Source organism: Protopterus annectens, chromosome 14.part0, assembly GCF_019279795.1.
Source record: "Protopterus annectens isolate FY-2018-M chromosome 14.part0, PAN1.0, whole genome shotgun sequence".
NCBI lineage: Eukaryota > Metazoa > Chordata > Ceratodontiformes > Protopteridae > Protopterus > Protopterus annectens.
In genome coordinates, this window is record NC_056748.1 from 969,657,951 (window position 1) to 969,672,146 (window position 14,196).

The following is a 14,196-nucleotide window of genomic DNA, read 5'->3' on the forward strand; positions in this document are numbered from 1 at the left end:
CTTATAGAAGAGTTGTTTTAATGACTTAATTTGATTTAGTTCTATTTACCATGGACACCAGTTAGAAAAATGCCCAAGACTGAATATGTGACAGACACTTTCAATGTGGAACTTTGAGGTGCACTAACTTATTAAGACTCCATATAATAAACGTTTCTTGCAATGAGGTACACTTGAGACTGGTATGATGTTATTAAGTAATATTAATGAAGATGATCTAGAAAATGAAATTGTCGAAGTCTCAGCAACATTCCATTTCCGAGGAATGCATGATACGTTATTGTTTACTGCAGTGCATGTTTGCATGCAGTTCACAATAATTAGCTCCCTGTTTGGTAAGCTGTGCAGGCAGGTGGCCCATGTTGAGAAGACAGGACTGTCCCCAACATGTAGTGCTACAGTATTGTAAGCTTCTGCACTTTGAGAAGCGTGTTGTTGTCAGGAGGTCTGCGTACTGAGATCTTGGTTAACAAAGTGAAACTCATTTATCCGTTCAAGTGGGCGTTTAATTTTTCTAGCAAAAGCCACAAGAATCGAAAACTGGTAGGCTGTATCCGTATATATTCCTGATCAGAAGGAACCCTTAGAGGTCAGCTAGCGGATACTTTATAGGGAGACTTGTTTTGTAACCCATTTAGAGTACAATGCAATCCCCAAAGTAAGGGCTTCATAACTAATTAGACAAAAAAATCAAATGGAAAAGCTCTGCTGTGAGTGCTAGATCCTGTCATTTTTCTGAAGAGCTGTTATAGTTTGTGACAAAAACTGTATACCTTTTTTCGAAGAAGTATTAAAAAAAACGCTTTTTGAAAGGATCTGTAAAATGGGGACCATTGAAGTAGTAGTTGGTTCTCAGAAATGTTTTATTTCTGTAACTTGCTGCAGCTACTTGCACTGCATGAACTCAACTAGAAGGGGTTGGACCAAAGGCTGTACCGTTCCCAAATCCCATTGTAACAGAGGAAGGATGTAATAAGGCGCAGAGGGTTATAATAAATCATTGCAGACTACTCCCCCTTCCGAGCTGATCCAGCTAAGTATCCGAGACAGAGGGTGGTCACTAAATAACGAAGTGACCAGGAGTACCCACAAGCACTGCGAACAGACTGACTCCCGTGCAGCCAGAGAGGAAGGCAGCGCACAGTCCTGCAGACCGGTGAACAAACACAACTAGTGCAACACAAGACCTTACGAGACAGCCGCCATGGAGTTTAAGATTGTCGTCCTTAGCCTGGTGGTCATTGGCGCAGTGGTCTGTTTCACGCCATCTCACGGTAAGTAAAAGTGGCTATAACTGTACTCTTTTTATACTGCTCATAGATAGGTACATACTCTAGCCCAAAAAAGTATTCAGGAATCCGCTTGATTTTTTTCACAGTTCGTCTTGCAATGTTAGCATTGGACTTGTAATACTGCAGCTGGTTTCCAAACTGTACTTGGCTACAGTAGATGAAAAAGTACAGTCACAACCTTTTTACTGGCAGTTTTCTCCATTCTCTGCTAGTTTTTTTTCTCTGCAATTGGTTTTTGCTTTTCAGTGTAAAGCGTTTAATTTTATATGGACTGCACGTCGGTTTACTTTGGGGAGTCTGTTTGTTGGATGTAAATGTCACGGATGCTCCAAATACCTGTAGTGTAGAGCTGAAAACAGTTATAGGGCTCCAAGATTTCCAGTAAAAAATGTACATTATCTGCCTTCTGTGAATGCACATTTGATCGTTTTGATATATGAGAAAGCAAACCTCTGTACAAATGTTAGTATCAGCTAACACAGAGGGACCATATGAGGAAAAAGGAGGGAAGGCTTTTAATTAGAAGTACACGCAGCTCTTTACCTTTCATCTACGGAGCTAAGGGCAGACATCCCGAAAATAGTGGCGAATATCCCCCAAGTCTGGGGACTCTCTACTTTTTATTTTTATTTTCTATACTACTGACTTAGAATTTTAAGAACATAACACAGTTTTAAATGAATGCACATTTTCTGAAGTGCATCAAGTCTTTAGCTAAATTGGTTGCTATTATATAAAGGCAATCTTTATATAAGTAGGAAAGTGCGTGACGCGTTTGCATGTTTCTCAACCAGTTAGTGCAAGAGATGTGGACAAAGCCTAAAACAGTGGCGGACAAATGCCCCAAAATATGGACAGATTGTAAATATCCCTCCTATAAACTTAGAAAGATGCTAGAATAACATAAGTTGAGTTAGCGTGCATTTTCGGAAGGACATAAAGTCTGAAACTCAAATGTATTTTATTATTTAGTGACTTCAATCCTCAGTGCTTTGCCAGAAAACCACACTTTTTATGAGGAGCAAACTAAAAATGTGAGGCAAAAATCTGGACATCCTGCGAAAATCTGGACAGTTGAAAAGTATGTAACGTGTGTACAAATATTGTTGTGGTGGGGGGGGGGGGGTGAGGAAACATTTTACAAATAGACGCAGAAGGCATTCACCTTTATTGTAGTATGAACCATAAAGGGGATGATGTGTGGTTTTATCTTCCTCCTTCTCTGTGCAGATACACACACACAAGTGTGTGTGTGTTTCGTGTTTCTGTATATAGACATAAATATGCGGTGCAGGTGGAATGTCCGTAATTTATAAGGACAAAATAATGAGAGAAGAAGGAAATTCCCCAATAATATTTATTAATTTGTTAACGGGTAGAACACCGATCTGTTATTGTTTTGGACCTTTTTCAGACTCATCCCGGGATCACTGTGTGGTTAACTGACTTACTCATAGCCACACAGGAGGAAAACGGAGGCTGTAGGATTTAAACACCGGAACATAGGGTGCAGCTTATTAATAGTTCTTAACTTTAATTCTTTCTGTTAACTGCCAGAGCTAATATATGTAGAATATACAAGAGTGAAAAGACCGACACGGTAGATACTGACTCTGGCAGGAAAAGGAAACCTTTATACTTGCACTGTACTGGACATGCAGATGAACAACGGTACTGAATGACTTATAACTAGCAGTATTTAAGAGCTCTGGGTATATCTCTCTACTTTGTAGCGCGAGAAATCTGGACAAAGTCTAAAATAATGGGGGGGGGGGTGCAAAAGCCCAAAAGTAGGACACATTTTAAATATCGAGTGTATAATCTTGGAAAAGTTGCTGGAATAACAGAATTTGTGTTAGCATGCGTCTGAGGGATATGGTCTGAAACTCAAATGCATGGCATTATTTAGTGACTTTAATCCGCAGTGACTTGCTCGAAAACCACACATTTTACAAGGAAAAGACCAAAAATATTAGGTAAAAATCTGGACAGTCTGCGAAATTCTGTATATTTGAGAGTTATGACTCTGGGAAGTTGAAATATTTAACTGAGGAAGAAAATTAGATATGCACATTAAGAAAGCAACTAAAGAGTTGACAGATAATTAATTAATAGCCCCGGGCCGCATTTGGAAATGAAAATGCTGTTGCTTTTTGGGTGAGCATGCACCCTTCATGTTGGTTATTGATCCCATGAGATCTGTTACAGTTCCACTAAACATGGATGCTGCTTCTCGGCGTGAGACCAGTTTATCAATCATATTAAACAGCAAGTTTTAAGTCTCCTCTACTTTGTACACAGTCTAATTGCAGCTAATTAAGGAGGCGGTTGGTGTTTAGGATTAAAGCGTTGGGGGTTTAATGATTAGCAAACAAGCTGTTTAAAAGTTGCATTATCAGGCATGCTGTCACATACTCAGCATGTTGTACTTTCACTGTTTTATTTCCTAGACATACCTCACAAAGGGGTGTAACACATTCCATTTTGTACTCACAAGCTCTTAGTATTATCCCCTTGGACTGGGCATCTATCACTTAAAAATGGGCACGTCTCTCAAAGCACTTAATTTGAGTAACATTTTCAGTGGTTTCCCCATAACTATTAAAACATATTGTTTTCAGCTTAGCGATATTGCAGCTGTTGTTAAAGGTGTTCACTCGGTCAGTTGTAGACATATGCCCTGAAAAAAAGCCATACTGATGTGATGCTCAGAAAAAAATGTAGTCAGTAAGGTATAAAGATTTGCCTGGCTACACCCTTGTCTCAAATGTTCAGGTTTTCGCAGAACGTCCTGATTTTTGCCTCGCATTTTGGTTTGTTCTTCATAAATTTTGTGGATTGAAGCCATTAAATTAAGACAGACATTTAAGATGCAATCCTGTTATTTAAGCAACTTTATAAGGATATATGCGCGATATGGTCCTAGAAACTTGGCCGTACTTGCTTACACGAGCAGGCAAAACTTTGCAAACAGCAGCTAATTTTAACACCTGCAAACCTTCAGCACTGAACATCTGAAATTCGGGTGATACGAGCTACGCTGCTTTCTGTGTATTATCTAAGGAAGGTAATAGCTGCAAGTCAAAAAACTAATGCGCATTGCTTTACTGTTATTGGAAGTTATAAATAAATAAGGCAGCTCTACAACAAATGTTAGCTTTCAAAAAAAAAAAAAAAAAAACATGATAAGCAGACCCCCTATGATCCCCACTCTGTGCTGCAAGCAGCGTTACAATTATTTACTGGATATGTCTTTATCAGCTAGTTGAGCCATCATTTTCAAAGAACTGGACACCGACAAAATCACCTTCCCATGCTCAATGGTACACCTATCTTATATGTGCGTGTCGTCTGTAGATTAGCTTTTGTCGTTTGCTGTTGAAATAATTGCTTATGAAATAACTGTAAAACATTTTTTCTCATACTTGGTACTGGACTGGCCACAGCAGCTTTTAAGAAGAAAATGTGCACCTGGCTGAGTGAAAGCTGCAATGAGCACCTTGACCAAAAGGCTATCGGTGTACATCTGCAAAGCAATCCTTTCCATTTATTTATATTTTCATTTTTAGTTTTTGTGGTAAATGTTCTTTTCAGTTAAAAGCAGGTATGAAAGAAAATGCCAGAAGATAGCGCATCTGGAACACTAATGTTTGATATTGTCATCAACACTCACTTTTTTGTTTTTCAGTTTAGTTTCTATTTTATTTGCCCACTGAGGTGCATGGTTTTCAGGTTCAACTCTAGTTGTTCTATTACTTATATTTTTAAATCAGTGATCCAGGCTGTTTCTTTTACAGCTCATCTACTATATTAGCGGGTCTACCTGTACATACTCAGTTTACTTGCCAAATGTTTATAGTAAGGGATAAGAGGTTGAGCATTGTATTATTGTCATGTGGTATGCAAAAGTAATATAAAACAATGGAATGTCATGATTTATTTTCTTTTCTCTTACTGTATGTATACCTATGTCACCTTTTAACAATGACATATTTAATACAGATGTTTAAGTAAAATAGTACCTTATATTTATTTATTTCATAAGTATTTTCTGCAGTATAATGTTTTAGCTATGTGGGCATGCTTATATTGATGTGGTTATCTTGTATTCCGGTGGAACAATATTCCTTTTATGTTAATTTGTTACCAGAGTAATCCAAGGGTGAAATGAAATGAAGACAAATATTATAAAACTACTTTATAGGTGTTATGGAGCTGTTGATAAATCTCATCTTCGACATTTTATTTGCCCCTAAATAATTCTCCAACAATTTGTTTTTGAGCATTTCAGCTCATCTAGATATTTAGGTCTCTAGGAGTTAATGCGAAAAAAAAAAAAATGCAAGTAATCTGAATAGATGGATTTAAGTCTTAAGACGTTTGTGTCCATAGCAGACTGGGAATACGAGGTTGTGAAAATTGTTATCTTAAGCTAGGTTATGAAAAATGTTGTCAATATTTCTGGAAGCCAGGCCATTTTATAATGAACACATAGAACAAGTTTCAAAAATGTTAATTTAAGTATAAAAGAGAAAACTATGAACTGTGCTACAATGGAAAATAAAGCTTTCATGTTGCAGTATATATAAAGCAAAAACAATGATTCTGCAAAACAACAACAAAAATAATAGCATACATCATAACAACTAGGTCTGTTTCTCAGTGATGTACATTTTAAGTCAGTGAACTGGTATAAAGTGTTGTCATAAGACATAGTGTCTCATGATGTAGTATAAGTACATGGATCTGCAGGGGAATTCATAAAGGTTACTACAAAGTGCACACTAGGTGTACCCTTTCTGAATTCATGAGCAGCCCTGTCGCAATGCTTGTGCTGTCTATTCATTCAGAAAGGTTACTATAAGTGTACATGTAGGGCTCAATTCCAAAAGTTTTGCTCTTAATTTAAGTGACCATTTACATTGAGAGCAGGTGTTTTGGAATCCGGTCCTCTGTGTAATAGAGAAAGTCTTTCAGAGTCAAGGCAGACTTACACTGAGAGCCCATAGTCTACACTTTGTGGTTACCTTTATGAATCCAGTCCTTTATATGTGTATACATGAGTTTCTACAAAATTAACAGGTGTTTGTGTGTGTATGTGTCAATATATTGGGCTCTTGATTCAACCCCTGATCAGAGTATGCATGCCTTCTTTGTTTTGTGTGTGTGTGTGTGTGTGTGTGTGTGTGTGTGTGTGTATATATATATATATATATATATATATATATATATATATATATACACATATAAACAATGTGATTATTGATTGGTATAATTGTTTCAGTAAGTTATATCATGCAACCTACACTACAGCTCATTTTAATGTAGACAGCTATTGTGTGTTAGTGGCAGGTCTTAGGTCTTAGACGGGAGGGGCAGTGGACCCATTCTTCACATTTCATATGCCGAGCTCTGATCCAACACTATTTTCATTACATCAACAATTACACAACCTCTCCTGAAATATTTTGTGCTACAGACTGGTTCTTGATCTATGGACACCATCCATCTTCAAAGTGATGAATGAACAAACTGTTTCAACACTTCTTTCATTTTATATGTCTGTATGATGGCACTTTTCTGATTCCTACACTCAGTACTTTCCCACTGAATACTAAACAGTTATATTGGTGTACATAATCAGTGGATTTTTGCAATATTTTAAGATTTCTAGTGGATTTAAAAAGTTAAATATAAGCAGCATCACCAGGAAATCTTTGGAAAGGTCAACTTTAGGTATCTAAGATTGTCATGCTGTTTGTCATGCCATGGTAGTCTGAAGTCATCAGGGAAATGAACATTGTCAATCAAGACACATAGCCTTTAAGCCATTATTATGCTAAATTCAAATATCTGACATCTTATAATTTAATTTCGCTGCACTACAAAGGGGAATGAAAATATACAGTTCTGCATAGATACTTTCTTATATTGTATGTTTCTTCTTATCAAATACATTTGTAAAGTTTCCATTTGCTAAAGTTATTTAACTCAGATGGGTAATCTATGATGCTCTAGAATTACTTTGTTCTGGTGCTATGGCAGCACACTGCATTTTAAATGGCTAAATAAATACTGTACTATATGCAAAAAAATAGGAACTGTGTGTGTATATAGACGTCATTCAATGGATCCAAGACACAGTTTTATTTGGGTCATGATCCACTTAATGGAGGAAACATAACATAAAAAATATGTGCTCAGATGATTGAAAGATGCAGACTTTTACTTGTCAATAATTGAGATACAGTGAAGACGGGGGAATGTATCATTTTCCAACTGTTGTTGTTGTGCAATCAATCTCAATAGTCGGTGTGTAATATATAGATCTATGTTAGTTGACTGAGTTTTCAGAAACTCAAAACTTCTGAAAACTTGAGCATTTAAAAAACAAAACAAAACAAAAGAACACAAAAGTCTATCTTTTTTTTTACATTTTTGCAGGGGGACAAGCCCTCCTGCACCCCCCACATTCCCTGCAAATTATATATACTAACTCTAAGATCGCATTATATTGAGGAAAACAGTACATTTCCCGATCCTCACTGTACCACGATCTCCATTCAAAAGCTTTTGAGTTTTCAGAAATCTGATGATATCATCTCACCAATTTGAATTTCAAGTGCCTAAAAACTCGATCACTTTCACCATACATATAGAAACAGATACAGTTACTCGCCAAGACATGGGGTATTTTAAAATACTTGATGATATGCAAAGATATCAGAAATGTGCTGAAATGTTTAAGCCATCAGGTTAACTGGCAGATGTATTCTAGTTCTCCTTCGTCAAAGTGAACCAAACTCAAGCCAAGATGTTATTTCTTTGCTGTGCTGCCTTGTAGAAATGTCGCAGGACTCCATTTTAACCTAGTGTTGACATAAAAGTTAAGGTGTTTATAATACAGGCACAAGGTGCAGTGTTTGATTCTCACCTTTGGCTGACATGTCTAGACCTAAAAATACCCCACTGATGTCTTTAGCCTAGTAATCACCTGCGCCTGTAAAGAAAACCTCCTAATCATCTCCCAACTTCCAAGCCATTACATCAAGTGCCCGTACCATTAGTTGAAATATAGGTCATCTGGGGAGTAGTCAAGGCTTTAACCCTCTGCATCACATGGTCCTAAAACAATGGAATTATTCTAACATTCTAATTAAAATACTAATATGAAAACTGCAAAATTAAAATGCCAGTTTACAAAACCACACAAAAATTGGGTTCAATCTGCTCTCATGTAAAATGTTAACTGGTGATTCAGCACTATACATGCAATATCATGCTGGTCCATTTTGCTCTATGTGCATATGGCCAACAACTGAGTGGAATTACAAATGACCTGAGGAACTTTAGCTTGATTGTCTTTTCAAAGAGAATTGAAATGGGGCTTTAGTCAGTACATCCTGCTGCAGTATGGCTTCCACCTGTTCTGCCTAATGAGACATTAGAACATTACTAGAGCTATCACCTTTATTTTATTTTAACATTTTTCAAAGTTGTGCCCTCTTTTCATCTGTACGCAGCTTCTGACACCTTGAGTTGAACATTTGGGACTCTCCACATCCTCTTTAGGAACAGGTGCTATGACCGGTGGTGTCTAGCCAACATGAAATACTTGCTTATTTTATTTTCTGCTGAACATTTTAACAACTTGTACATTTTTCTCTCCACTAAACATTATATAATTGCTGTTGACACTGAGGTACTTTGCCTTCTTGACTTGTTGATAATACTGTATATGAAATAATTCCATCAAATGTCCCTAGCCCTTTCTCATAGCACCTGACATTACCCTGTCCTTCATTCACCAAAAAGCTATATATGTAGCAGTCCCACTGCATGAAGACACACCAGCTGACAGACTTGGTAATCCATTCAAGAAGACAGCTTCTAGATTCTCATGCCTTTTCCCCAGGCACTGTTTCTAATAACTGTAAGCTATAGTCCAACCTTGCATTTATTTGATGGTTACACTTTGTCTACTTTTGAAATATGTTCTATTTTTCTGAAATATAGTAATAGTCTATTTTTCCTAACTGGATTCATGGTTCCTGGCTGCAAAGAACCCTTTCTAAACTGTTATGAAAAGTTCTATAAAGTAGAAACAGAAGATTATAAAAAGGCAATATGGATATTTCAGTTAATTTTAGTTTGCATCTTCATTTTATTTGTTACATTAATGATAATAATACTTACTAAGAAAGCCAAAGTAAAACAATAGTTTTGTTTACACACTTGCCATTGGATGTTATACAGATGTGCAATCTGTATATTTAACCAAATTATACAGTTTATATGGATAACTTTTCTGTTTCTAGAACTTCTTGTGTTTCACGTCAGCATCTCAAGCTTCACAAATGTGCAACAGCATTGCCTCAGTTAACCCAACTGAAAATATATCTGTTTGTGTCTTAGACTTCAGTGTGTGACCCACAGAACAGACTATACTTGACAGCTTCAGAAACGTCATCTGTCAACATACTAAGTTCTGGCAGTGAATTACTCCAGCTTTTGTTTTTCTAAAGTTTTTACAACAGAATGAAACAATTTAATGTCTTAAACAGAACCAGATGCTTAGCCAAAGATGTAGATTGAAAATGCATTAATATCCAAAACCCTTTTTCTGGAATTTACCACAATAGCCTTAACTGTGTTTACCTTGCCAAACCTGACTGAAGTGTTCAAAGACACAGCTTTCATGTTTGACAAGGGGATATTGTTTTCAGTGCAGCCTTTAACCCTATTCCCATTTACATTTTTACAATTGTTCAACATGTCTCTTTCCAGGCTCCTGTTCAAATATCATTGGGAGATGTTTATTTCACATTCCCATTTTGGTTAAAAAAAACACAAACAAAAACAAAGAGAAAAAAAGGGCCTTTCTGGAGTTTAAATGAATTGAAATTACCCATTTGTCCATTTCTTTGAATGCTTTGTTTGGAATTAATTTGCATCCCAAGCCCTAGGTTTTACCCTGTATTGGGTCATGGAGAATTTTATAATAGCTGCATGCCATGCGTGGTCCAGCCGTTAAGCTGCAGTTCACTCACTAAGAAAGCACCACATGCATAAATTAATGTTTGGTACACTGATACTCTTTTTTAAGGAAATCATGTTGCCACATCAGTAAATGTTTAGGAAGCAACAACTGATTGAATCCTTTAATACTAATGAAATTGACTGTGTTGTGATGCTCTACTTCTGTTGTGTAGTGGAAATGCTTAGCATAGTTTTGATTGATTGCGTCTTTATTTGTGCAATAATTTGACACTTTAAGTGAAAGCAATGGTAATCATTTTTTTATCTTAGTCTGTAGAAGTAATTATAAAGGCTCTAAGGTCTGTGTGTTTATGCACTATGTCTTATTTCTTGCAGAAAAGCTTGGACAGCTATTGGCTAACTACAAGCCAGCATTTTTTTAAAGTAATGCCTTTTAACTTCAGTGATCTGCTGTTTTTCTGAAAGTATGCAACAAAGATAATAAAATTTTTTGTGCCTTTTGTACGATCAAGTTTATTGGGTTCAGAAAACCACATTTGTTCTTTTTTATCTAGTAAATCAAGAGTTCTCTACATATTCATAACACTGTAAAAATACACCCCCCCCACACACACACAGATATATATATATATATATATATATATATATATATATATATATATATATATATATATATATATATATTAATACACATACAGTGTATATTTCTATATATATATAGATATATTATATATATGTATATCTATATTGTGTGTATATATGTATATATATATATATATATATATATATATATATATATATATATACATAGATGCATATATATATATATATATATATATATATATATATATATATATATATATATACACACATACACACATCCAGTACTGCTGTAGCTAGGTAGCTTTTGATGTATTTTTCAAAAAATAATTTATATAATAATAACGTTTCCTCTTAAGCAGAAAAGCATGTTTGATTTGGATGTCAGATACACTGTGGCCACTAAATTGTTGTTGAATGAAAACCTTTATAGTTAACTCCATTATTAATCTATAAATACAATGTTCTAGACAGTTACTGCCCTTTCATCCATTTTTCTTGTGTTTTGTGTATTACATGTGCTGTGGTTGTAAAATTGTTATAGCTACTCATGATTTGTCAACATTTCTTGGCTTACATTTTTGTGCACTTTTTCAGTCTATGTATAAAACATGCATTAAAAAATATTGCTTTGATAATCAACCCATATTGCCGCAGCTTAAATATTTGCAGTGTTGCTATACTATTTTGCCACTTTGAGACATGTGATAAATACTCCAGTGTCTAGATTTTGTTGTTTGTATTTTGACAGCATCTTGTATAGTTAGATTCAATGTCTCTATATATATCTAACAAAACTATCACTGCCCAGCACTTCTCAAATGGTAAGGTTTCAGGTCAAGCCCAATCAGACCTGAAACTGTCATGTACTTACATATAATACAAATTGCTCAGTATTAATTTTAGGCTAAAAGTGGAAGTGCAAATATGCACTGTACAACTGAAGATCAACAGCTAAATGTTGATTATATTAGGTTCTTATATGTGTATTTGCAGGAAGAATGGGTTTATGCATGTGGCTTAAACAGGACTTTTGGGATTGTAATGTAGTCTTGTGTACCACCCACATTATAAAATATACCCCCCACACATACACAGACACTAAGTGTAGCAACACCCCAATCCCTTTCCACTATGTACGATTCATGTGCATTTCTGAAAGTGATATTTTTTAGCAATGAAGAGAAAAGCTACATAAGGTTAATACATAAAAGTGCACATTGTTGTGTAAATAACATTTGGGTTGCTATACCCATTTTATGTATCTTTAATGGGTTAACTGTTTCTGTATCGTGTAGCATATCCTTTTTTTACTGGGGAGACCCAAAGTACTCATTTGAAACATTTGGTAAGTTGCAGGAAAATGGTTTGAGAGAGGTTTACTGTGTCACAGCATGAAAGTCTATTGTCTAGGGTGTTCAAATCTGAGCTTATCATGTCAGACTACTGAAAAAGAGTGTAGGTTACATAATCCAGATCATTGCTGTGACACAGATTAAAATATTAGCAAAAGATAATAAACCAGTTTGCTTACAAGAAGTAGGAATAATCATCATCCAGAAATACTGTGTTTAAAGTTAAAATTTTAGTATTAAATCTAGAGAGAGACAGAGAGAGAGGGGAGAGAGAGAGAGAGAGCATGATAGTATGCAGCAGAGAAATATGGAGAACTTCCAAGACACATAATAAACATTTGTTGTCACAATATTGGCATAGGATGCACCCCTTTTTATACCTGATGTACTTGGCATGTTTTCATTTACTGTTTTATTCTTTTGGCAAATACATTACAGATGCATACATCTGTGAGTGGTGTTATTATCTGGACTCCAACAAGGATGCTTATTGCTGTAACATAACATTCAGAGATTAGGATATGTTCTGCGGAAGTCTGGCATTTACTTATGCATTGTGAAAAAAATTATGTTCATAAAATTAAAATAAGAAGCTTGTTCAAAAAAAAAAAAAAAACACAGAACTGGGGCAGGAGTTTAAAATGAGGTTGCTGGAAGGTAAACTGACATGCAGTACAGTTGTCCTGCCACAGCTAATGAGGGTAAAACATCTGGTTTATGTACTAAGCTGATATCACTGTTTTACCAGTTGCTGCTGCTAAGAAATAATGGAATGACATGAGTTATTCAAAAGAATATTAAATCATCTAATTTTCTAATCTCATTATATTCATCTGTTTAATATCTCAAATTGGTGAACATTGGTAAATCAAAAAAGTGTAGGAAAACAGCAAACACCAAAGTATTAAAGAGCATGCAGAATTAGAAATGTCACATGGAAGTTTTTTTTGAGTTAGCTGCAAATGTATGCCTTGTTGTTTGGTGTCAGCTACACTATATGTTTTGAAACTTGCACTTTAGTGATATTTATAACTGCACTGACCAAAGTCAGCATCTTAAGGGAGATAAGCACTTCAATGTGTGATTGTATAATGGAAGTAAGATAGCACATTCAGGTCAACGTTTATGTTATCTACATGTGGACACAGCTTTCTCATTGCTGCATCTGAAATATTAGGTAATATTATTCTGTATATGTGTTCCTTCTAGCACACTGTAGTAGAAGATGCCAATACATTTGACTTATTCAGCTAGTTTATATGTTAGCTTGTCTTTTCTTAGAAGACCCAGTGCATTTTTAACACTTTTTGCTGTAAGGCAAGTAAGTGTGTTACTTAGTTTGTTTTTTAATAAGGTTTGGGAGTTCTGAATGACTGAATAATAAATAAAACTACGCCAAAGGAATCAATTCACTGCACATCAGAAAAAAGTCTAAACAAAATAACTACTGAGTTAAACATAAACATCTCTATCAAAGACAGGAATAGAGAAACATTGAAATGTGACCTTAGTGGTTTACTAAATTTTCTCATTTGTAAGTTCACCATTTGTGTTAGCAACTTTATGGATTGTTATTCTCTACTTGTTGAATTGGCTTTGCAAAATAATAAATTTAACAGCAGAGTAACAGCACTCTGAGTAATAATTATTATGTGTCTTTTGAGTATTGCAGCTAGTAACCATTCCTGTGTGCCCCAAGACTGCTCCAAGCATAGGAAATACTGCATTTGTTATACGAAGACTGGGCTGTTTGTTACCAGTGACAGTAAAAGAGGCCAGATGTGTGGGGTCTGAAACCTTGGCTGTTTGCCAGCTGTTACCAGTCAGCTGTGACTGTGTGGAATGCTATACCATATCCCCGTCTGGCATAACAAGGCCTACACGCTTTTGATTAGCTGGTATAAAACTGACATCTATCACCACAGATACTGCAGTTTGTATGATGTGGT

The 14,196-nt window shown here is 35.6% G+C and overlaps 1 protein-coding gene across 2 annotated transcripts in view; it reads left to right on the top strand.

Annotated features, from left to right (window-relative positions):
• Positions 1-994: 994 nt before the first annotated feature.
• Positions 995-14,196, top strand: part of CXCL12 (C-X-C motif chemokine ligand 12) — a 74,422-nt gene continuing 61,220 nt past the window's right edge. Inside the window, exon 1 of one of the 2 annotated variants that reach the window (XM_044056767.1) lies at positions 995-1,274. In XM_044056767.1, coding sequence (XP_043912702.1) covers positions 1,205-1,274 — 70 coding nt within the window. In that variant the 5' untranslated portion in view covers positions 995-1,204. The remainder of the gene's footprint in view (positions 1,275-14,196) is intronic. The other variant, XM_044056768.1, reaches the window with a different exon arrangement.